Source organism: Phalacrocorax carbo, chromosome 15 (assembly GCF_963921805.1).
Source record: "Phalacrocorax carbo chromosome 15, bPhaCar2.1, whole genome shotgun sequence".
In the NCBI taxonomy this organism is placed as follows: Eukaryota; Metazoa; Chordata; class Aves; order Suliformes; family Phalacrocoracidae; genus Phalacrocorax; species Phalacrocorax carbo.
Genome location: NC_087527.1, coordinates 5,899,534 through 5,924,208, shown reverse-complemented (window position 1 = coordinate 5,924,208; position 24,675 = coordinate 5,899,534). Strand labels below are relative to the sequence as shown.

At 43.8% G+C, this 24,675-nt stretch overlaps 1 protein-coding gene across 4 annotated transcripts in view; it reads right to left on the bottom strand.

Moving 5' to 3' along the window:
* Nucleotides 1-24,675, bottom strand: part of MORC2 (MORC family CW-type zinc finger 2) — a 53,283-nt gene that overhangs the window by 12,602 nt on the left and 16,006 nt on the right. For 3 of the 4 annotated variants that reach the window (XM_064466704.1, XM_064466705.1, XM_064466706.1), the window contains 12 exons: nucleotides 24,066-24,156; nucleotides 22,352-22,460; nucleotides 20,878-21,037; nucleotides 20,685-20,796; nucleotides 19,130-19,255; nucleotides 13,069-13,148; nucleotides 8,013-8,095; nucleotides 7,402-7,487; nucleotides 3,476-3,616; nucleotides 2,795-2,949; nucleotides 2,524-2,652; nucleotides 1,099-1,204 (listed from right to left, as the gene is read on the bottom strand). In XM_064466704.1, the coding sequence (XP_064322774.1) occupies nucleotides 1,099-1,204; nucleotides 2,524-2,652; nucleotides 2,795-2,949; nucleotides 3,476-3,616; nucleotides 7,402-7,487; nucleotides 8,013-8,095; nucleotides 13,069-13,148; nucleotides 19,130-19,255; nucleotides 20,685-20,796; nucleotides 20,878-21,037; nucleotides 22,352-22,460; nucleotides 24,066-24,156 (1,378 nt within the window). Of the gene's footprint in view, nucleotides 1-1,098; nucleotides 1,205-2,523; nucleotides 2,653-2,794; nucleotides 2,950-3,475; nucleotides 3,617-7,401; nucleotides 7,488-8,012; nucleotides 8,096-13,068; nucleotides 13,149-19,129; nucleotides 19,256-20,684; nucleotides 20,797-20,877; nucleotides 21,038-22,351; nucleotides 22,461-24,061; nucleotides 24,160-24,675 lie in introns of those variants that run through there. The other variant, XM_064466707.1, reaches the window with a different exon arrangement.

Here is a 24,675-nt window from a genome sequence, read left to right as displayed (position 1 = left end):
TATTTCTACTAGTGGTCCCTCATCCTGACCAACCGAGAGGGAAAAGGGTGATGCTGCTGGTGCAGCTTGTGAGTGCCGCACGTGTCTGCCTGTGCTGATCTGCGTGGCCAGATGTGCATACATGTGTGGTCTATCTGTGTTTGTGTGTGTGTGTGTCTACCAGCAACACATTCCCAGCCTCACTACTGCTTCCACCTCAGGGGCTGGAGGTGTGGCAGCCTCCTCTCGGGCTTGAGGATCTGGCCCTGCCCCAGCAGGTTAATTGGAGGACATCCTCACCACAACCACTCTTCATAGCTCTGCACCAGGGCACAAATACACAGACCAACAGAGAAGTTATCATCGGTATTCTTCCAATGACAGGTGCCAAAAGGAAGAAGCCAGAAAATCAATACTTTCCAAATATCAATATCAGCACTTCTTTGTAGTCTTTTCAGCCACAGATATTAAAATTTTTATTCCAATTAGAAGTTACCACCTGGATTCAATCCCTTTGTCTTTAAGTACAGAGGCAAGGGACCTGAATTACAGCTGAGCAGCTTCCCTTGTTACACAACAAAGAATCAGCTTCTAGTAGTGTTTCTCTCCACAGAGAAGCAGCAGCCTAGAGCAATCATTTTCCTCATTCAAATAAATGACTAGACTCTACCTAAATTTTCTAACTGTGGAACACGCTGCTGGTAAATTAATTGATGTGTTGCTCCTTCAATTGTGCAAAATGTCATTCTTGGGCTCGCTGCAACTCAGAGGTGTTGCTGCAGTTTGCGTGTCTAATGGGTTGGAGCTATAGAAGCAATAAAGACAACTGCAAAGACTCCACTGAACATGTATTGCTCCCAGCCTGCACTTATGACTATTCTTCAATTGCTGTCTGTGCTACTTACATTAAAATTAACATGCATAAACTAAGGCTACTATCATATTTCCAGTGGCAGTGCAGAAAACCATAAAGGAACTTAGTTTCACCAAATCACTGGTTGAGGTTGGAGGGGTCTCTGGGGGTTATTTGGTCCAACCTGCTGCTCAGGCAGGGCCACTTGGAACTGGTTGCCCAGGACCATGTCCTTGAATAAAGTCTTTGTATTAACTGATTCTTACCTGTCTTGTTCAGGATCAGGGTTCATAGAGCACACCCAGCTATCAGGGTAATTCTTCTCCACTGAACTCAGCTGGAATGGGAGAGTCCGCCATTTCAGACATACATCTGTTAGACAAACGCTTTGCAAGTCAGAAATATAGAGCCTGAGCCACAAGATTATTTTTTTTCACAGCACTTCTCAAGCCCATTTAATGCCCACGGACCATGCCAATTTCCAAAGGATATGCAACAACAATAAAAATAGTGGCCAAAAAACCAAACAAAAAAAAGACAGCCGCCAGATATACTGAGTCAATTCTTGCTTCACGCTCACAAAACACTGGGAGGAAGACCTCAAATCTTGTACAAGGCATCCATAACAAGAATCTGATGAAGCCGGGCATCAACCGGTTCTAGAGGACCTCACACTCACTGCTGCAATGACAGCACGTACAAAGCAAACTGAGCAGCCAATCCTGAAATCAGTGCTCACCTCAGAAGTCAGGCTGTCCCTTACTGATATCAACATAAGTCAGAAATTTAGCCACTAAAAAAAAAAAAATAAATCTAATAAATTTTAGATGAACCACAAAGATTTGGCTTCCAGAGTATTGTTGGCCTACCATAAAATCAATAGCTTAAAAAAATCAGGTTTTGCCAAGAAAATGCAAACATTCTTAAATCAGGCTCTGGAAGGATGTCAACAGCAGAGGACAAGAACAACGACAGGAAAGCCCTTCCTCTTTGGGAGGAACTTGGGAAGGACTGAGAAAACCATTAAGGCAGGAGAGCCTAACAAAATCATTCCACAAGACTGGCCTCACATTACTTGCTACATCCTCATCCCCAAGTGCTGTGGAGAAAATTATGTTAAGGGAGGTTGGTGTCCCTCTACTAAGAAACAACGCAGTTGTGTGGAGATCTCCCTTATCCCAGTAACAGCTTAGCCAGAGCTGTTTAGAGATGCATTAAATTTGAAAGTTTACTGTAAATGGTTCCATTCTGTGCTCACACCTAGTACCGATTATCAGGCCAGTGCCTCAGAGTACAAATTACTTGGCCACTTTCCATTACGTACAGGGAAGTTACAGATCTTATTCTACTGTTGGGAGGGGTGGCTTTGGCCAGTTCCAGTTCATATGACATTTCTAAGCCCATCTTGACACTGCTACTGGCCACACCTGCCCCATTCTGTAAGGGCACCTGAAGCACATCATGGTTAGTAAATGGTGGAGGAAAGGAACCTTATGCCAAGATGTCCAAGTGTAGCATCAAGTGCAGACAAAAGCAACTCACAGGAGGAGACATGCTCTAGAAGGGGCTAACGATAGCAAAGCTCATCTCAAATCTCCTACCCATTTAGCTGCTCCCCAACTGCCGCCAGGATTCCCTCCCTGCTTCCCCAGGGAGGACCAGCCTCCTAATCGCAGCCTGGCTGGACGCACCGCACTGAATCGTGGTAGGGATCTCCATGGCTCTCCGGCGTTTGTAGCGCAGTTCACTAGATGGAGGCTGGTTCCAGTTTGCTGACAAATAACCAAATTCATCCCAGAACTTGATGATACCTCTCTGGGCTGGAAAACAAACAAGCCCTGACTCAGTATGGAGTCATTACTACAAAAATCACCACCTGCACTCTTGGCTGCCCTCCCCCTTAGCTGCCTTTCAGCCACCAGTTTCCCCTTCCAGCCCCTAGTAACTGTGAAGCTTCATTACCTATAGCAACATCCTTCCAATACTGAGCCAAATGCTCTCCCATGGCCTTCAGTAAGTGTCGATACTCTTTGGCATCAGCAAAGTCTTGTTTATTATGGGTTGGCTCCAGAACCAAATAGGGCACATCCACCACGCCTACCACTCCACCACATGCCCTGGAAGAGGGGGACACAGTCACAAACATCATTAAACTACCAGTTCCCTGTTCAGAGAAACAATATTGAAAATAGCAGGTTACACACACACTCAGTCCCCCACCCATTTGGCAGCAGCACAGGTTTTAATTTATCAGCTTTCTAAATTAGACTTGAGCCAGCATCCAGAAAGTAAGGTGGGCTCAAATATTTGCTTTCAAGACCTATTCTTGTCCCTGTAATAAGGCAGTATTGTTACCAGTATTCATAAGCCCCAAATGCAAGCACCGAGCACAAAAGCCTCATACTGGTGTAGATATGACCAAAATCTGTGTAGAAAACTCTCTATCAAGAAACCCAGGAAACACTGGGCAATATTAAATATAAATTATTTGTTGGAATCCAAACTAAAGACTGACAAAATGAGTAAGCCTCACGCTCGTGAAGAATGATTAATGCAGAACAAGGTTATTGCACAGCCTAAGTTATATGTAGGAACATGCCAGGCTTAAGCAAAAAGATTGCTGAAAAATCTCCAGGAACTCACATGCCACCCTCCAGCTGTGGGCCCACCTTCTCATACATCTTTATCAGTCGACTGCAGTTATAGATGAACATGCCATCCAAATCGCGCTGCTCAATATTCACACCAAAGACAAAACTCAGTTCTTTGGGTTCCTTCAGTGCCCTGTAAGAGAATGAAACAGACCCTCAAGAGATATTGAAAATAAAACTCATTATTTGCTTTCATTAGACAGAGAGTATAGAAATCATAGAATCATTAAGGTTGGAAAAGACCCTTAAGATCGAGTCCAACCACTAACCTATCACTGCCGAGTCCACCACTAAACCATATCCTCAAGCACCACATCTACCCTTCTGTTAAATACCTCCAGGGATGGAAACTCAACCACCTCTCTGGGCAGCCTGTGCCAATGCCTGACAACCCTTTCAGTGAAGAAATTTTTCCTAATATCCAACCTAAACCTCCCCTGACACAGCTTGAGGCCATTTCCTCTTGTCCTATTGCTTGTTACTAGGGACAAGAGACCGACCCCCACCTCGCTACAGCCTCCTTTCAGGTAGCTGTAGAGAGCGATAAGGTCTCCCCTCAGCCTCCTCTTCTCCAGACTAAACAACCCCAGTTCCCTCAGCTGCATCTCATAAGACTTGTTCTCTAGACCCTTCACCAACTTTGTTGCCCTTCTCTGGACACGCTCCAGCACCTCAATGTCCTTCCAGCACCTTTGAGCATTACAGATTTACTAACACCTGTCCTGTAGTCTGCTGTTTCTAAAAAACACAAAGCTTTTGTTGAATGTTCATTACAAATAAACATGAACAAAATACAAAAACTTTGCAGTATAAACACCAATTTAGGCTGGACAGTATCTGTTCAGGAAATTTAATTATTCATTTGAATATATTTTCTCCTTCATGAATGGATTCTGGTTTTTATTTCAGATCTGCGTGTTCAAAAAATACAGTTAACTAGTTTTATGAAAGTACTGTTAGGTACAGACTGGTTCTCTCCAATGCTAGTTTGGTTTGTATTTTCTATATGTAGATTTCTATGCTAGATAAGTCATGGAAATTAAGATTTTGATACAAAACTCCAGTCTTGATATTCAGATTCTGGGAAAGTTCTTGTAATTACAGTTTTTACAATGCTCTAAGTTTGAAAGCTGGAAGGTACCACAGCTCTGCCCAGGCAGAGCTTTTTTTCTGGAAATGACAGGATAGCAATTTGTATGATTTCTACTTTATCTATGCAGCAGATGGCTTCAGCAACAGTTGGCCTCAAGTACATTTGTGAGCGCATACGGATTTCTGAATCTGAATCTCTTTGATTATCAGGAATTGTACTGCCTGCGATGCACAAAGCCTCAGGAGATGTAGAGCTCTCTGTGTTATAAATCAAACAAAATCTCCATGTCTCATGAACAGAACTATTGCTCTTTAACAGACTATATTAAGTAGGTTCCACAGCTTCCATGAAATCCATGATGAGGATTTTTCATAATGAGGATCCTCAGTTTCAGGCTGAAGGTATCATCAAATGTGAGGTCCAAACTTTTAACTATTGCAAAGCATAGTCTATACCACTGTCTTACCACCCCTCTCGTTTTTGACGTTCCTTATTCCCCCCCCCATATCAAATTCTTAGCACTTACATGCATTCTCCCAGTGAAGAATTTGACTTCTCCTTAAGTGATTAGTTGAAGACAGTGGCATTCTTTAAAATGATCTGTTGACTCTCTACTAATATATTAAAAGAACCTGACCTTGCATGTATGAGCACTACACAATATTAATCTGCAGATATAAAATGTAACTCTGTCTTAATGGTCAAGCATCTCAGAATAAATCCCTAAAACAGATTAATTTAATGTTAATTTTCTGTTTAAAGCCATCCTCTTCCCTACATAGGTGTATAGGTACCCTGTAACGCACCTTCCTCTAAAAGAGATGACTCTAAAATAAGTTACTAGGAAAACACCCGGAACTGCAGCTTTCAAGTAATTTTAAACCTAAACCTTTGCCAAGAGGTGTTTTCAACACTGCCAGCATAGAAGCAAGGCTAGAATGTTACCCTTTTGGTCTCAGCCCATCCAGGTGGACAACTGTGATCTGAGAGCATGAGTAGGTGTGGCAAAACACCCATCTCGGGGATTAATTTTCTTTTCCTAACTTCTGGAAAAGGATGTATATCCTTAAATTCCAAGTGACAACATGCGCTCACCTACAAAACAGGAAGGGCAGCTCTTCATTTTTATCAGGGAGGACAGGAAGTCAAATTATCATCCAAACCACGGAAAATTAAGTGGTGGGCCAAAAGCCTAGGATTTTATTACTAGGACTTCAGCATCTGTCCTTTCTCCTGGATTTATAACTTTGTCTTACACAGGCTTTAGAAACCAGAAAACACTTCTTTCACTGATGTACCCAGCACCAGAGAAACAGCAGCAAACTGTCCTAGGACATTCTCTATAACTCAGGAGTTTTCTGAGAGGCTATAGAAATTGTTTTGTACAGAAGGTTTCCTATTATACACATTTTTCAGGATTTTTTTCTGTTTTCTGGATAAAGTACAAGATTATTGAAAAGCCTTCCCCTCTGAACTGTCTCTGCTCACCGGTGATGAATGGAGGGACAGAGGGGAAGTCATAAGCCTGCCCAGAGCTGGTTGAGGACCCAGCAGCTCTCACCTGGGAGCACACATGGCCAAGTCTGTACAGAAATCCAAACAAAAAGCCTTTTTCCCTGCTGTTGGTTAGCTGTCACATACATCTATTTTCCTCATCATCACATATCTGAAACCTGACTAGAGAGAACCTTTTGACATATCTACTATTGGGGTATTCTTCCAAACCAGCTGGTTTACATTTTGTGGCCTACAAACCTTCTTAGATTTAAACAGAAAGAACTGCTGAAGAAAACCTGGAATCTCTCATTTCCAACTAGTGAACAAAGGGCATTGAGAAGCTATTTTCAAACAAACTTGAATTGTCCAAGTTCTTGCCTTGTTTTTCAGCTTTTTAAAAGGAACAAGTATTTTGCCTGTTGCCAGGAAGGCCAGAAGACCATTCACAAGATTTTAGTTTGTGCGCTAATTCATCAAAACCAACAATTAAAAGACAAGCTGTACATGGAAAAGTACATGGAAGTTGAAGACAACAGCTTCTCCCAAAAGTTTCTGCATTCTCCAGATCACAGCTCTAGCACTTTTAAATTAAAACTGTATTTATTTATTTATTTTTAGCATCTTAGATGCATTAGATCTATCTCTGGCAACAACTCTGGGATAGTTCTGACCTAAGCAGCCATGTAAACTAGCATGCAAAACAACTAGGTGGGAACAGAGACTTGATATATACAAATCCAAACTTTCTCAGACTCAGCATTTGTTTTAAGAGCATTTGCTTCTGGTTACGACTTCATTTGTGAAATGCATATGACAAATTTGCAAAAGAAAAGTATACAAAGAGTGAAATATTCCTGTGAGTACATTGATAGCGAAGTTAATTGCAACCAGAGCTAAGTTAGAACAATGTCTTGGGATTTCACAGCACTGACTATAATGGAACTCAGTAAGTTTTTAGAAAACATCTCTACAACTCTAAAAGCCATTTCACTGTAACTTACTAACATTTGTTTATCTCTCTGAATCTTACCTGCAGAAGAAAAAGCAAAAGAGTGAAAAAAAGCTGACATGAAGACCAGGTAAACATCTAAAGAAAACAAGCTAAATCCAAAGATGTCTTTCAGCAAGTAAGAGGGAAATAGCAGAAGCAACCAGAATAGCAAACTCAATCCCCTTGGTTTAACAGCCAGGGCACACTGGATGTCCAAAGGTATTTAACCTTTGAGCTGAACTGCTCCCTCCACCACACAAGCAAAGTAGGAGAGACATCCAAGTACGTGGAGTGAACAGCCTGGGAAAATCAGAGCTCTGAACCACCTTGCACTCACCGCTGCTTTGCATCCTTGATCCTCCTCTTGACATCAGCCTCCCGGCGCATGGTTATTGCAGAGTTTTGGACTTGACGTAGTGTCACCTGCAAACAGGCATCGCACAGTAAATCTGCTGCTGTGAAATTAATGAAATTAACTCACTTCTATGATTTTTGACCCGTTCACAAAGATTTCAGAAGTATTTTAAATGTAAAGAATTCACAAACAGTGGAGGGTGACAAACAGCACACCTTTACATTTAGCCCCTCCCAAATGCTTAGGAGCCAGGTGCACCGGCAGGGAGAGGGAACAGCCAAAACGCACCCAATTTTACTTCTGTCCAAATACCTCACACTCCCTTGGCCTCTTCTGCAGAGGCTGACATCAAACAAAGCGCCTGGGGGCTGGGGGTTGCCACCCCACTCTGAATATATTGGAGGTTGTGTGCAAGGGAATGTCAGCACGCTTCCCACTTGGGCTGGAAACGACATGTAGATGTTGAAGCACGTCCAGTGGTGATGAGAACACAGAGCTGTCTGAACACTGCAGCCAGCACTGCTTCAAAGCCACCACCCTGAACCGTCCCTCAGTGCCTAAAACGTGATGTGCTGCTGAAGCACAAGGCTCACCCTGGACTCCCTTGTGAGATCCCCTCCTAGGCGCAGCTCAAGGGCACGGGCTTTACTCTCTGCCTCACGAGCCTTCTCCTCCGCTGAAACAAACAGGGAAAAGGATGATGTCAACCATTCGGTATAGATAGCGTATCATAAGGCATTCACCTGAAGAGACCAATTTCCAGAAAGCCTTTGCTGGACTGACACGTACAAGGGTACAAAGGTAACACAAAAAGGTAAAAAACAAAACCTTACATATGAGAGGGCACCACCAACATGCCATCTTTAACTTGCTCAGAGGTCGCAGTCAACACTGGCATAATAGCAGGGCTACACTCTGTAAAAACATGTTTAAGAGAAGGATCCATGAGGAAGTTAGTGAGGAACTGGAAAGAGTAAGGGTGCAAGTGGCCCTGCCTGCTCTGCCCGGGAGCGTGAAGGCAGAGAAAGGCTCTCACAAAACAAAGACTGAATTCAGGCTTGAAAAGGAGTTACAAAGGGGTAATCTTCTTGCAGAGATGAAGGAAAATGACTACTCTCAGAAATGTTTTTGTCTTTGATAATTGCTAAATTTTGCCTGGAAAAAGACAAATCTGGGCTACACATAAAACAGAACACACTGTTCTGAAAACCTACCACTACACCTGATCTTTGCATGCACAAAGTTTACCACCGAGAATAAATTCCCCTTTTTGCTTCTCTTCCAGACTACCAACAAGAGCGCCTGGCAATAGGTTCACATCAGCCTCGGATTGCTTAAGATTCATTCAATAAATTTAATTTTCAGTGAGGAGATCCCTTCCTAAAATTGAGACACAAGGTGCTTTGGTAAATTAGCACCATGTACCTTGCATGTTCTCCATCCAAGACCACATTGGCTACAACCCTCTCACGTTCCCTTTCAAGGTCGGAAGCCAGTTCTCACAGCTGTGCAAGAACTGGTTGAGTGAGTAACCTTCATCCATCCCACAAGCTATAAGGTCCATGGGGATAAACATGGACTGGCAAGTGATGCCCTGCTTGGGCAGGGAAAGTCGGAGCTGCAGCTGCCGCCTGCAAGCACCTGACTAGGCACATGTGCTGTGGATGCAGCACTGACCTTGTCACAACGCTCCCCGTGCTCGCTGACGAGCACGGAAATTTCTGAAAGAGGATGCAGCAACACCGCAGCCTTCATGAACTGTAGAGTTTACTAACAGAAACAGACTGGTATAAATAAAGTATGAACGGAAATATTTGCATGCAAGGTAACTAGAAGAAACAATAAAACAGGAGTTAAAAGAGTGGCATGTACTGACAGGCACAGACACTATTTGAAAACACACAACCAGTACACACTGAGGGATGGCGGGGCTTACAACAAGGTGAGCAGCAGGCCTGCTCCCCCATAGCAGGGCAGCAGCGCAGTTGCAGCACACCCTACGAGCCATCTCCCTCCCTGCTCTCCAAACAAGGAGACAAACTACAGCTGTAAGACACCCAAAACAAGGAAACACAACAGTGGAGGAATGATCTTGCCTAAGACTTACGGAAGACAATGTAAGCAAGAAGATGACAAGATAGTTAATTGGCTCCTAGAAATTACCAAGCACCTCTCCAAAAAGCAGCACTCAATTGCCAGCCAGAAGGAATCCAGATGCTGTAGCCAGTGTTTGATAACTGGTCTGCACCGTCCTCCGTGCCATGGTCAGCATTACTTGTGGAAATGCATGGGTTTGGTGTGTGCAGGTATGGGAATGCAAGTGGGCACAGTCAACTTACTTAGACCATTACAATAGAAATCACCTCTCCTTTCTATGCAGGTTACATTTGAGTTTTGTTCCACTAACTCCCACAGAAGCATACTCTGAGGTTCACAGCAGAACTGCAGTGTGTGACTGACTTCATCATCAAGAGACAGCTTGGCTAGACATGAAAACACAGGAGTTTGGAGACTGGTTAAAACACTTGGTCCATTTAAATCAAAGCCTGTACAGTAGAAGCTGGTGGGCTAAATGCAACTGTGTCTAGAGGGAAGAACACAGTGGTGACCCATAAGGGCACAGGTCAAACCTGTTCCACTAATGCAGTGACGTCAGAGAAGGCATAGCTGACAGGGATCAATTCAGTTATGAGTCTGAGGGTTGAGGCCCTAATGGGAAAAAATCTATGCCCTAAGCAGGACAACAAGCATACAGCAGCTAGAATCCATGTTCACGTCCTCCCAGGGGACAACAGGCATGGCACACCCATGGTACTGCCAGGCACATCACTGGACACACTAAAATACTCTGGACTAATAGCCAATGCAGAACATAGCTCTTAATGACTTCCAGTTCTGGACACCCATTTAACTCCTCACCTTTTCTGTTTGTTTGCTTTTCAAACTTTGTAAGAGGATTTCTTGAGATTAGGCAATGGCAGTACTGAGATGCCTCGGTGCAATATTCAATCTTGGTTCAGAAATACACAGAAAGCAGCTGACGGTCTTTCCCAGCTATCTTGCCCAGGAATGGTACTTTTATCCTGGGTCCATCTGCTCATTTAGGGATGGTCTGCCTGCTACAGCTTATCACATGAGGCAGGAAGTCAGTTCCCACGTAACAAAGTGTGGCTTTTCCTAATCTTAAATATATGTACGTCTTCACTCCTGAGCCGTGGCTCTTTTTGGATATGCCAAAGCCATGTCACCAATAGTCATAGCTGCCCATGTGTCTTCCCCCTCCCCCCACCAGCTATTTTTCAGTTTTAAGTTTTGGTTCAACAAGCTCGTAAGCTACTTCCAGAGACTCATAAATCCCTCCATAAAGTTCTACCGTATGCTGGATTCCAACACATCCCTGGCAGGCAGCCATGGTGTACTGGAACTGCAGTTAGCTCAATTAAGACCCACCATTTCTTACAACACACCCCTAGTTTTCAAAGAGAAAACTCTAAATCATTCCCTGGTGAAGATCCCTCTTAAGAGTGGTGTGCATTCTCAAAAGAAAACGTATGTTGGAGATGATGACACATTAATCTTTTCTGTCAACAGCAGAACAAGAGAACTTGGTTGTTACAGATTAAATTCATTTTCCTAGAATCAAAGAAATTAGATCTGTGCCACTGAAGCTGAGGTTAATGCTACAAGAATGTTTAGTCCTGGAGGCTTCACGGGATCAAGTCTTGTAGAAAACACTCTTGAGGTCTGCCACAAGTTTTCAGCACCATGTTCAAAGCCCTTTGCTCAGCACCCACTTTATCACCAGAGGCAGTGGGCTATCTTTATGATGAAAATGGGATTATGGTTCTGTGCAAATGGTATCTGTTCTTATCACTGGGACACCAAATAGCAGTATTCTTCAGCGTCAAGACACTAAAGCTCACCTTTTATACACCAAGAAGGCTTCATGGCCTGCTGCAAGAAAGAAGCCTCTCTAAATCATGCTCTTTGCACCTTCTTGAAGGCAATGCAAGTGTGTGCTGAACACCTGCTTTGGCTATAGGGCTGTGTTGATTTTGGCTGGCATAGCGTTAATTTTCTTCATAGTAGTCTATAAGGGCTATGTTTTGGATTTGTGCTGAAAATGGTATTGATAATGCGGAGATGGTTTAGTTGTTGCTAAGTAGTGCTCCAGGGTATACCCCTGCAGAGACTGTGCCTCATAAGGCTCCACTTGGAGCAGGTACTCCCCTAAAGGACTGCAGTCTGTTGATAAGTCCAAGTCAGAGCAAGGGCAAGCTGAGGAGTTCACTGCAATGTTAAACCCTATAACCTGGTCCAAAGAGACCAGGGGTAGAGACTGTAATGGATGTACCTTTAAATTGTTGTAACCCATGATTTGAGTTGCATGTTATAGGAATTACTATAGCAGGAACCACCTGAACCAGTGGAGAACAAGCCTTACAAGAAGCCATGTGAGTGCAGCAGTGACCCAACCTGGGCTGGCTTTGGTGCCCAGTAACTCCACGCAAAACACCACATCTCCTGTCCTGAGTGACCACCGTTACAGATGGAGCCCAAAGTCATGGACTAAATGAACTCGGGTCATTTTGTGGACATTTTACAGGCGTGGTCCATAGACTAAGGGAATGATATCTGTGTATTATATCAAAGGCTGGGAGGCAGGGGTGGTTAATGAGGTCGTATTGGGTAGTATGGGACCTGAGTATGACATAAACGGTATGGAATAAGGGGTGGATACTGTCCAGGTTTCAGCAGAGATAATTTTCTCCATAGTAGCCTACATGGGGCTATGTTTTGGATTTGTGCTGGGAACAATGTTGATAATGCAGAGGTATTTTCATTGTTGCTAAGTAGTGCTTACACTGGTCAAGGACTTTTTCAGCTTCCCCTGCTTTGCCAGGTGCACAAGAAGCCAGGAGGGGACACAGCCAGGACAGCTGACCCAAACTGACCAAAGGAATATCCCACACCATATAACATCATACTCAGCACATAAAGCTGGGGGAAGAAGAAGGAAGGGGGTAACAAATGGAGTTATGGTGTTTGTCTTCCCAAGTGACCATTAGGCATGATGGAGACCTGCTTTCCTGGAGGTGGCTGAACACCTGCCTGCCCATGGGGAGCACTGAATGAACTCGTTTTCTTTGCTTGCGTGCGCAGCTTTTGCTTTACCTATTAAACTGCCTTTATCTCAGCCCACAAGTTTTCTCACTTTTACCCTTCTGATTCTCTCCCCCATCCCACTGGGAGAGAGTGAGTGAGCAGCTGTGTGGTGCTTAGCTGCTTACTGAGGCTAAACTACGACAAACTGCCTCTCAACAGGGAAGGAGCAGAAGGAAGGAGAACAGAACCAAAAGCTAATGCGCAAAAGGCAAGAGCAGAACTGTGGGGTTACAGGGTGGCAGCTTAGCCAGGCTTCAGATGGAACAAGGGCAGGCAGCTGTGACTCCAAGGGTTATTCTGTACATATATTCCCCAGAAGAAGCAAGTCTGGGTCATCTGTAGTCACTGTAACAACTCATTTCCTGAGCAACCATAACTATTACAGAAGCAAGCAATTTCAGGTCATAACCAGCAAGGCAGCCTCTTTCAGTCCTTTCCTTCACTACAGCAAAATCAGGATGCATGCATACCCCAAAGACTCACCTATCCTTGCCATGTGCTCTGCTTTCTTCACCTCTTGCTCTGCACGGGTCTTGAAACGGTTTGAAGTATATTTGTACATCCTGTGATGATCAAAACTGATTAATCAGCAAACTCAGCAGTAAGGTCAAACCAAGATTTCATCACTGTATGAGAGAATAAGGTCTCCACACACTACTCTACTCTTCTCACTAGATTCAATAAATGGAGAAGGAGGTTTATGTATCAGGAAGTGGGCATTTTTGGATGCAGTTAGACAAAAACTTTTTAAGTTAGAGATGCTTTAGTAGTAGCTGCAACCACAATACCCCGTTCTCCATTAGTTGGAGGGGGCGAAATAAGTCCATATGCTTGAAGGAAATTCCCAAGGTTTAGAGGAATAACTTCTTCAGAAGCAGAAAGGAGGAATGAATATATATGGAAAGCTTCTCAAAAACCTCCTATTACAGATAAATAACCCTTCCTTTCTCCTGCAAACATCTGTCCACAGGTGCAGTGTGACAGTGACCATCTCCACACAGAGCTAGCTCAAAGCTTCTATATGGCAGAGCGACTCTCTGAATGGAGCTTCAAGTTTCAGCTCTAAAGTTTCACAGAATCATGGAATCATGCAATATCCTGAGTTGGAAGGGACCCACAAGGACCATCGAGCCCAGCTCCTGCCCCTGCACAGGACACCCCAAATTCACACCGTGTCTCTGAGGGCCTTGTCCAAGTGCTTCTGGAATATCGCCAGGCTGGTGCCGCGATGCCTCCCTGGGGAGCCTGTTCCAGGGCTCCACCACCCTCTGGGGGAAGAACCTTTTCCTAATGCCCAGCCTAACCCTCCCCTGGCACATCTCCCTGCCATTCCCTCGGGGCCTGGCATTGGTCACCAGAGAGCAGAGACCAGCCCTGCCCCTCCTCCTCCCCTCGGAAGGGAGCTGCAGAGCGCCACGAGGGCTGCCCTCGGCCTCCTCTGCTCCAGGTTGAACAAACCAAGTGACTTTAGCTGCTCCTCATATGGTTTCTCCTCTAAACCCTTCACCAACTTCGTGGCCCTCCTCTGGACACTCTCCAGTAGCTTTGTATCCCTAATGTTCTGCGGTGCCCAAAACTGCACCCAGCACTGGAGGTGAGGTCGCCCCTGCGTGGAGCAGAGGGGGACAATCCCCTCCCTCGCCCGGCTGCGATGCAGGGCTCGGTGCCCCCCAGGGCACGGCTGGCCCTCTGGGCTGCCAGGGTACACTGTTGGCTTATGTTTCAGGACATTTCTGGGTGCTACATATCTGACTCACTACCTTGTAAATTCTGCTTGAGTTGCAGTGTTTCACCTTTCCTATATCATATCATGCCAAATGCAGATCAGAATCTGACTACTGCAGAGTGAGAGGCAGGCATGCATGAGGCAGAAGCTCATGAGTATGCATCACCTCTGTGCAGAGGCGTGTAATTCAGGAACAGGAGATGACACCAAGAAGCATGATCAGAGCCTGCAGGAACTCAAACCGCCTTAAGACACAAGGTTTTGGAGGTATCGAGCAGAAAATCCCATCCCAAATAACTTTTCATGAGAAAAAAATAAACCTCTCCAGCATTTAGCCAAAGCAAAAACCACTAGAAATGCTGTTTTTACAGAAAGGTGGAAATGCGTAAGGATGTAAGGCTTGATTGACTAACTCACTAATGTAGGAGGAACCACATTTAGATCCAATGAGAGACAAGATCCCCCCAAATGGCAGATAATCTATCAGGATCCATGAGAAATCAACTTTGCACAGGTGAAAAATATAATTCAGGTATGTTTCTGTGGGCAAGCACACATGGTTGATACTGATGTCAGAAATAGTCTCACCAACAGAAATCCCTTGTTCCCAAATCCAGAAAATTCACACCACAAGGACAGTGCACTTAAATATATTTCTGCATTTAGTAAACCCATTTTCTGCTATTCATATGGATCTTCTCACTGGGGAAAAAGCAGGCAGGTGCTAACTCTTCCAGAAATCACCCAATAGCCATGTCAGGAGATGCAGAGCCAGGTTTTTGGCGGTGCCACCTCCTCAAATCTACTTAAGGGCAATTAAAGCTACCTGGGGCCAAGAGAGAGAACACTTTCTGAAAACTAGACTGCTTTCAACATGTTGGCATAATTAAATTACCTCATCCATATCCTGCCTGACTTTCCTGAGGCAAAAGAAGAGAAGCAGGGTGAGGCTGAATTATCTCAACAAGCCCAGCTTGTGAGGCAGGATAGTACCTGAAGGGGACCTTATGGAAGGCACCCTTTTTGCAACTGGGTGCAGCGCGAGGAATTGCAGGGTGTCCCAGAGAGGCACTGTGAGCCATCACTGTGCCCGCCTTCTTGTTTCACTTTCTTTTCCAACACTAAATGCCTTCAGTCACAGCCAGGAAAGCCCCTATTCAAGTGGTCTGGAACAGCATATGTAGCAAAGACATACGGAAACAGGTCAGACAGACAAGAAGTCTGCAGGATGCGATAGTAAAACACACTCTCCCAGCTTCAAGATACTCATTATGACCACCCTGGAGTGCCCTCACGAAGGGACATCCTTGCACATGGCCTGGCTACTTCTATCTGCACAGCCTGTGCGGCTAAACAAGCTCAAACAGTTACTGCAGGAAGGGACAGATGGAAGCAATCCTTCAGAGGACACAAGCCATTCCCAGGGAGGCTGGTACTCTGGTATCACACCTGCAAACACTGGTGAAGGACCTGCACAAAACCAGCCTGCCCCTCCCACTGGGACATTACAGGCCCCAGAGAGGTATGGAGAAGCCTCTGCTCAAGAAAGGGCAGATGACAAAAGGAAAACAAGTGCAATGCTCAGGAGACAAGCTGTTATTCCTGATGAGGAACAGGGCAACAGCTGCAAAACCTCAATTTTCAGTAAAGGCACTTGAATACCCTAAAGCCCATGATGGATTTCCATCTTTTGTTCTCTAACACCAACACAGACAAGGCACTATACAAGCTTTTCCTTCAGAGATGAAGGCAATCTGACTTACAGCCCTACTGTAGGAGGGCAGCTACCACTTCCTGAAGGCAATCCTCCTGAGCAGATCTTGAAGGCAGACCAGAGAGCAGAGAGACAAGCTGATGGCTGTACTTACAATGTCCAACGTAAGGCATGAAAACATCAGTTCAGACAGAATTTGGCCCAATGTTCTCCAACAAGTATGTAAAAAGATTGCAATCAGGAGTCATTTGTCAGTTCACCATCAGGTAATGACCTGCCCTTTGCATGCCCAGGCTGGTTTATAATAGACTTTCTTATAAAACCAACAATATGGATGGGCAGAGGTGTCTCCATACTGACAGAGGAATGGCATTCCCTTACAGTAGTTCACTGGCCTTTGTCTGGAGAATATGGATAAAATTAACACTGTTTCGGCTCAGGCACCATGACGCTTCCCCAAAGACTAGCAAAGAGCTCATAAGAATGCACCACACGCAGCACACCATCTACTTGGGCTGTAACACAGGTGAATCTTCATTGCCTGTTACCCATCCCTTTGCTGGACCAGGAAAGTTCAACAGCTACCTGGCCTAGGCTGCTGAGGCTCTGCAAAAAACAGCTATGTTAAAGAGCTGAGCATTGCTGCCACATCAGCTGACCTCTAAAGGAACACCTTAACGGTGGTACACCTGTGTGCACCATAACAAATCAGAGTCCCTGTACAAGTGCAGGGGAGTAGCATTAACCTGCACAGCACTCAAAGCCCAGTAGCTAAATGGGGATGCATGAGCTCTGGCTCCAACTCTAAAGGGAAAATCCAGGGCATAAGCAACCCTTTTCAACAGGTACAGGGAGAAAAAAGAAAAAAAAAAAATCACCTATAGCTGTAAAAGCAGAGTAACTCCACTCTCAGAATGGACTGATTTACTGGTTTTCCCTTAGGAAAGAGCCATCCAGGGCAGACTAAGCTCTGCTCAAGTGCCTGAAGGTAAAAGATTGAATTTCCACTTGTCCAGGGCACAGTGTAGGCACCCACCCCAAGGGCTGTGCTGGCTCTCAGAATGCGTGGTGAAGACTTCGACAGCCTGTCCCAATGGTCATGCAGCTTCTGGAGCCCAAACCTTGCATCAGGAGCCCAGTACAAGAAGGAAGCAGTCTGGACTCTCCAAAAAGACCTGGTAAGGCTACAGTAATTGCCCCAAGTCCAAGGAGATCTACACCATGCTCTACAGGAAGGCCTTGTTTGCACAGTCTTTAGTACTCTGCTGCAGGAGTGGGGATTTTAAATGTAAATGTTTTTACAGTGTTGGGGAATTTTTATTGGCCTACCACCATAAGCAGATCTACAAGTAGTCTGCAAAGATGTGGCACAAGCAGATTTATTAGATACACCTGTGCCAGCACTGATCCCACAAGCATCAGCATGGGGCACATTAGCCCATTACTGGGTTCATCTCCCAGCACCAGCTCTGTTTACCACAACTGGCCCCTGAGCACTTGGCATTACACCATTGTTATGAGACAATACCACAGCATTTCTTATCTCATCTGCCAGTGTAACCCATTCTGTGGTTGGGCCTTCTTGCCCGTCAAGCCAGATCATTCCTTGGTCACGAATTACCATTGCTGAGCAGTTACAATTTGCATTTCCCCTCTACATCCACAAATATTCCCCCAAAACAATAAAAAGCGGATACAGAATTGGTGATAGGGACCCAGAAGAGCTGCTGTCTAAATTGTCTAAAAACAGTCTCTTTTCAACAGAAAAGTGTCCCATGGTATAGAACAAAACTCTCATATCCCTCCCCAGGCATCGACTACTGACCACTTGAAAAAGAAGATACTGAGGCAGATGCACACCTGAGGTGACCTGGTCCATGTTATACTCTCATGACAATGCTAGCACCATCCCATGGCAATCACATCCTGTCTGAGTCTCGCAAGAAGCTGGTCTCTGATGAGATAAAAACCTGTGCCCTCCTCCTCTGCTTTCTCTCCGTAGTACTTTTTGTTGGACTGCAGCACAAGAGGAAGCAGTACATGGCACTCACATTTAAGTAAAACAGCCAGAAATTCAGAGATTCTCTACCCAGCAAATCAGGATTTACAGCAGCAAGTCAAGCTGTACCTACCAACTGCCTTCTGCAATGCAATGACTGGCTTGGTCAACAAGTACGTAATATCCCCTGACTCCGGTCAAGTTTCTGACACCATTTCACACATTTTCACTTCAGAAGCTGAGGAAGTACGAGCTTGACAGACAAACCACACTGTAAGTTGAAAAGTGGCCAGGCTCTTAGGGCAGCAATCAGTGGTGTGACATCAGATGGTGGTCAGTAAAAGTAACCGATGGGTTGATAGTGGGCACATACTACTGAAATACTACTGCGATCCAAAATGTTATATTAAAACAGTCCACAAATACTCCATAAAGTTACTACTATTTTATTAAGACAAATCATGTTAAGGTATCTAGAATGCAGCCTGTATGCTACCAAGGACAGAATAACACTATCTGCCTCAAGCAGACTTAAATACAAGTTTTCCTTTCCCCTCCCATCCTTATAACTTTTTCCAGTCCCTGTTAAACAACTGGCAGCACACTTCAGCTCACTATCAATTTTTTTTGTTTAAGGGAATTCAAAAGGAAAATAGGGAAAGGTATTTCCCAATCTCTACTCAAATGTAGATCAGCTACATATAAAAGTTAATTTTCAAAGCAACAGTTTCAAAGTGCTCAGTCTAGTTTCTTTTCAGTAATAATTCTAACACCCACCATATGTATTTCCTTGTCCTACTTGAAAAAAAACAACAGTTACCCAACAGTTTTGTATGGATGTGGCATTTTGAACAACCAGGATATTAATTTCTTTGTTTGCTCTGAATGCACAAATTACTCATGTGATCTTCAAAAGCATCAGATTTTCCACTATCTACCTCTTTTTCCATTATGTCAATACCACAGCCCATTCTCTTACAATCTGTTTCTGTGGCTTTAACATGGAATTATGCAGGATATTCCTGGAGAGGAAAATGCTAAACCTTTTCTGTAAGGAAACTCCCAAAGGTTCTACACATCTGCAGACTTTGGGTCGAACACTTACCTTGGCTTGTATAGGCAGCATGAAAGTCGTTTGGTTTGTACTTTGTGCCCATTTATGAAGATCCTCATTCTGGGATCAATATAAAGCACAGCAGCATAGGCACGGAAGGAGCGGCGCTCGGGCTTTCTGCAAGAGAGGGATGCTTAAAGAGTCTGAGCAGTTTGTTCAGCATTCCCTTGTATTCTAAGCACCTATGGCAGGATTCAAACCTCATGCAACTGTAACTGTTACCATCTCAGATCATAGCCATCTACTTCAAAACGTGCCAAAGAGACAACCTTCATCAAAAAAGCTAGGTAAAAGAAAATCCTTTCTATTTTAATTACCATGCAGCTACATTAAGTGAAGCATTTCTTTTAGGTTTTTTCTACCTATGTCTTCTACAGAGATTTTTCTATTGAGCTGTACATTTTAAATACTGTTACAAAACACTGATGCATGTATTACTGTAGCCTGAAAAAGATGTTTTGAATACGGCTGGATAATAAAGGTCAAACCTATAAACTGGACCATTTAACACTAAACGCGTGCCTCACTTGCTAGTGCTTTCTCTTACCCTTCAGTCAGTCAGGAGTATGCTCCCAGCAGAAACTGCACTGATCACACACAGAAATGGTATCATGAGGTCAGGAGGAAGAAGCTACTTCCAGTGATCAGTGGTAATCATGAAAGCTCACCAGCAGGCTTTAAAGAAACTGAGAAGCATATTAGATCCCTGGAAGCCCCCAGGGAGTTTGCTGCACCTCTGTACTCAATAACATCAAGCTAATACATACAGAAATACCTAGGTTTACAGCCTTTGAAACTGTATTTCTAGGGGAAATTCAAGCACTTCAGAGAAGCAGCTTGTAATCGCATAAAAAAGGAAAAGCTTGCTAGGTGTGCCCATGGAGCTCTGGGATCTAATCAAGCATTTGGCTCAGTTCAACTCAGTTTTTCCTTTTCAGGCTACAAGCGAACAATTCAGCAGTTAGCTCTCCCTGAACAGGGCCCTCTGCTCCTCCAGCTGTCCTTTGAGCACATACCTTCTTCCTCCTCTGCAGGGAAGTCCAGGAGCTGCCCCTGCTCCCAGAAAGATGTGGTGATATGCCCTACCTGTACTCACCTGTACCATTCGCTGGTGGAGGCTGACCTGTGCAGTGCCTCGCATTTTGCCAGGGTTCATTTAATCACAAAAATGAACACCAGTTTGAGAGCAGCACAGACTCACAACCAGCCATCATTCTGATGAGAACATTTTTGATGAGTGTAGAAAATGAAACCTATATCTTAGGGTTCCTTTGTTTTAATGCCTAAAGAAGGGCATCGAGTTTGCTGCTTTGACTAATCTGAGACAAGCCAATGCAGGCATTCACACCAAACACCCAACCATAAAAAGCCTGCGGGCCATTTACATGCAGGAACTCCAAACTGCTAAAGAACAAACTAAAGATCTAATTTCTCCGATTCACCATAGGAAGAAGCTTTAAAAAAAAACACGTGCATGCAGTATATAGCCAAACCCTACACATAATTTGATCAGAGCCCAGGGGCCTATAACATCCGTCACACTTACGTTCCCTCTGGGGGCGTTTCTGCCATCTGAATGTCTCGGGGGTCAGAAGTCACATCCAGCTCTGGCTCTCCATTATCCATTAGTTTGAGGTTAAAGATGATCACCAGGGTGCCTGAGCAAGTAACAAGTTGATCAGGTGAATCCCAGCCAAACCCCAAACACCTTGTCCATGACCAGCACCGTCCATACATACCTTTCTCACCACGGATCTTATTAAACTGCTCCATCACTTCCTGTTCTGATTTGAAAGGGGAATACTTGTAAATTAGCTCTGTCTCAATAGCAAACTTCTCCATGTTGTCAGTCACAGGCTCCCGGCTTCGTGCGTTCCAGGTGGGCAGAGGAACAATGACCTGCAAATTGCATTGTACCAAGAGCGACTCAGGTTCACCCACTCCAGTCAGCCACTTCTGCAGACCACGGCTGAGCGACTTACCCCTTCTGACAGCCCCCTAAGTCACTGCAAGAGCCCTTCCTAGCTTTTCAGTGGTTTGCACATCTGTCAAATGCTCGAGGATCTGTCTTTGCCAGTCTCTGAGTTGCCTTCCTACGACACCTACTCTTAAGACTGAACCACTCCGAAGTAACCTGTATTTTACTGGCTACTCACACACTCAATGTCTTTTTCCCCTCCTCCTGTAACAACTTCCATAATACTAAAAAGCCACCTAAATTTTCCTCCTTTAAAAATGTCAACCTCTGTGCTTAACTCCTCTCTTGAACTCAAATATCCTTCCCTCATATTTATCCTGATCTCACTCTTCATTATTTTTATAGGACTCTAGCAAGGTTATTGGTGTTTTCTGTCATTTAGAATAAAAACACATAGAATTATAGACTACAATTACTTATCAAGGATAGAGAATCCCATCCTCACTTTAGAATTGAGGTCAAGCCAAAATTTCTGGCCCCAGAGCCACTGTGGGAACTACATCACTGTTCCCAACTTGCTTCAGCCAGCAGCTGGGCACTAGCAAGCATTGCTCCCTTAACAGCTTCTTTGTAGAGCTCCCTCCACTATCACAATGGAAAATACTTTCTTAGATACTATCCCTGTGCAAATTTAAAACTTTTTGTTAACAGCCTTGCCTGGAAAATTCTTGTGCTTGAGCACAAAAATGCTCCCATATTAAGAGTCTGGATACAGAACAATGCCTGAATTATCTATTAAGATATACAAGTTTTCAATAGGTAGAACCACACTGATATTTTATTAAAAACAAAACAAAAAAGAGATCCAAAAGAAGAGGCATGTCTGGAATTTAAGAGCTGCAGGTAGCAACTTCAATCATACCTTTAATTCTCTACAGAAAATCGAATGAGCACAATAAATTTAAATGCATCTCAAACTTAAAATTTTGTGGGAAAAGGAAAATGCGAGAAGTCTGGGCATATCCTGAACTGAACATAAGCAATTTTAAGTGATTGAAACAAGCTCTTCAAACTTGCTGTAGTTTGGAGAGACCTCTCAAAGAGAATTAAAACCAAAAGGAAGAAAACCTTTGATGACCTTGCAGAACCCCTACAAGTGTATCACCAAGAGAAAACCACACACTGATCCAACCAGAGGCAACCAACACTGACACAGACTCTTCTGTGAGAGCTGGGCAAGTTCAGAAGAGACAGCATTCACCATATTAGTTCATTACAAGAAAGTACATGCAAACCTCATCAATGCCTTCCTCCTCATGGAATGTCCGTGACAAAAGGAGGCAAGTCATGGTGTTGTCTTTCTTTGTGAACAGGATAAAATCCTTCCCGATCCGCATGGAACCCCTGAAGACAGATTTCAAGCTGCATGTTACACTTGATGCACAACACTGTCTAGAAAGCAGACCACATTACTGAGTTTCTTCCCATTATGTTCAATTATGGGATGCCAAAAACAGGTAAGGCAGAAGTGGGGCTTAAACAGCAACTACCATTTATCTCTAAACATCTCATTCCTTTCAAAAGGCATCTCTATCTGGGCATTTTCATAACGTTTCAAAACATTTAACACTAGTCACAATTAAAAGGTGCAGAAGTACAGCGTGGCTTTCCAGGCTTATACTATGTAGAAAGTTTATGTAGAAAGTCAAAAAAACCTTTAACTATGTAGAAAATTGAAAAAACCCACGTTTTTTAAAAATCTGAAAAAGATTACTAAGGTGAGATGTGACAATAACCTTCAAATATATGAGCAGAAATGTCAGTGAGAAAGCAAATGCACATTTCATTTTGATGTACACAGAATGAATAGCAGCAGACAAGTTTCCGGGAGACAGACAAGCTATTTCCTAACGTATAACGTGAAAGACACTGACACTTCAGCTAATGCACTTAGCAACTAGTTGTCAGGAAAAGGGACTGTCTCATCTTCCTCCCCACTCTCCTATCCCCAATAGTGCCTTCCCCATCTTCTGTTTTACCGTTACTCAACTTGTCAAAAAAACCTTAACAGAGAAAAATTAACATTGCATCAAAAGGAGGATTAGTGTTCTGTCAGTTCAGTTCTCTTTAGGTTGGCTTAATGTGATATCAAAGCTCAATGTGATACCTTTCAAATGTTTAGGCTTCAGTCTGCATTCTTCAGCTGTGATGTAGTATGCCTCTTGCTCAAGGTTAAGAACAGGACAGCTCTGTCCTGGAAGTGCGCAGGCAGGATCTGGGATCTGTCCTGCACTGCAGCTGGATCAACAGTAATCCAAGATCCCTTATATCCCTTTCCTTTTCCCCTAGCTTATATAGTGCCACAGATTTCCCCAGTAGGATGCATATAAATAATCAAGGCACAGGGAACAGCATAAAGCAGTACAGCTGATCAGAGTAAGCCATAAAAGCTCTCTAACCTTCCCAAAGACATCAGTTCACCACAGCAAACATCCTTCTCTTTCCTAGCAAATCCCCTCCAAACACTAAGATTTCCTTCCCGCCTCTGTTCCTCTGCCACTTAATCCCACTCCTCTAATTTTTTCCATCATTCCTCTTCTCCATGCATTTGTTTGATTTAAGAAAAAAAGAAAGGGTTTAAGTCCATCTGACTTGCACCAGACAACTTTCCTAGTGAGAGGCTGCAGCGCTATTTTGTTCCAATTTTACTATCTGCCTGCCACAGGCATATTAAGGTTTTGTTCCCTGCTCTGACCTGTATCCTCTGCATCATGCAAACATAATGGCAAAACACTGTTGTCAGCTTTGGACAGACTTCCCTGCCACTGAATAACTACAGCAGATGTTCATAAAGCTCCTGTCTACCAAACCAAGGTGTCTTTATTTAGATTTCATCTGCCTTTTTTTTTCCCCTGAAAAAAAAAGATACACACCTCCAAGCCAAAAATACATTTACTATCTCAACTCTAACCCCTGTAACCTCAGGAGGCTGGCTTTTGTTATACCTACGATTTCAAGCCGTTCCCGTACTGCCCAATTTGAGTTGACTCAGGTGACCGCTTGGCTGATTTACCAAACTGAATAACACTGGCAGCTTCATCTGGAACGAGAGACAGGGAACAAAAAAAGATTATTTTAATATACAGAGATAGACATCTTTTAGATAAATTTATTCACCACTGTAAGCAGCACAGTAAGACTATAGCATGGAAGAGGCCAGAAGTCCAAGCCAAAGTCTCATCCTGAAGCCCTACCATACACATTGCTCGATGGCATTTACATTATCAAAAGCTTTGCACAGATGCCATTATGCTGACAAAAAGAGTTTTAAGTTTCAGACTAGCCCAGTGCCCTGTCTGAACTGCAAGAAGACATTTCTTCTTACAAAAAAATGTCCACAAGACGATCTGTTGTGTTGACCACAATTATCAACACGCTCATAAACCAAAACATACCACTGTACTGCGTGTACTGCTGATACAACAGACTCTAAATCATGGCACTAGAGCATAAGTCAGTACTATAAAAAAAGGTCTTGAATTTGGGATAAACACTACTTTTCTTTCATGGCATTGAACTGAACACTATGATTAATTAATGCACTAGTAAGACAAAAGCT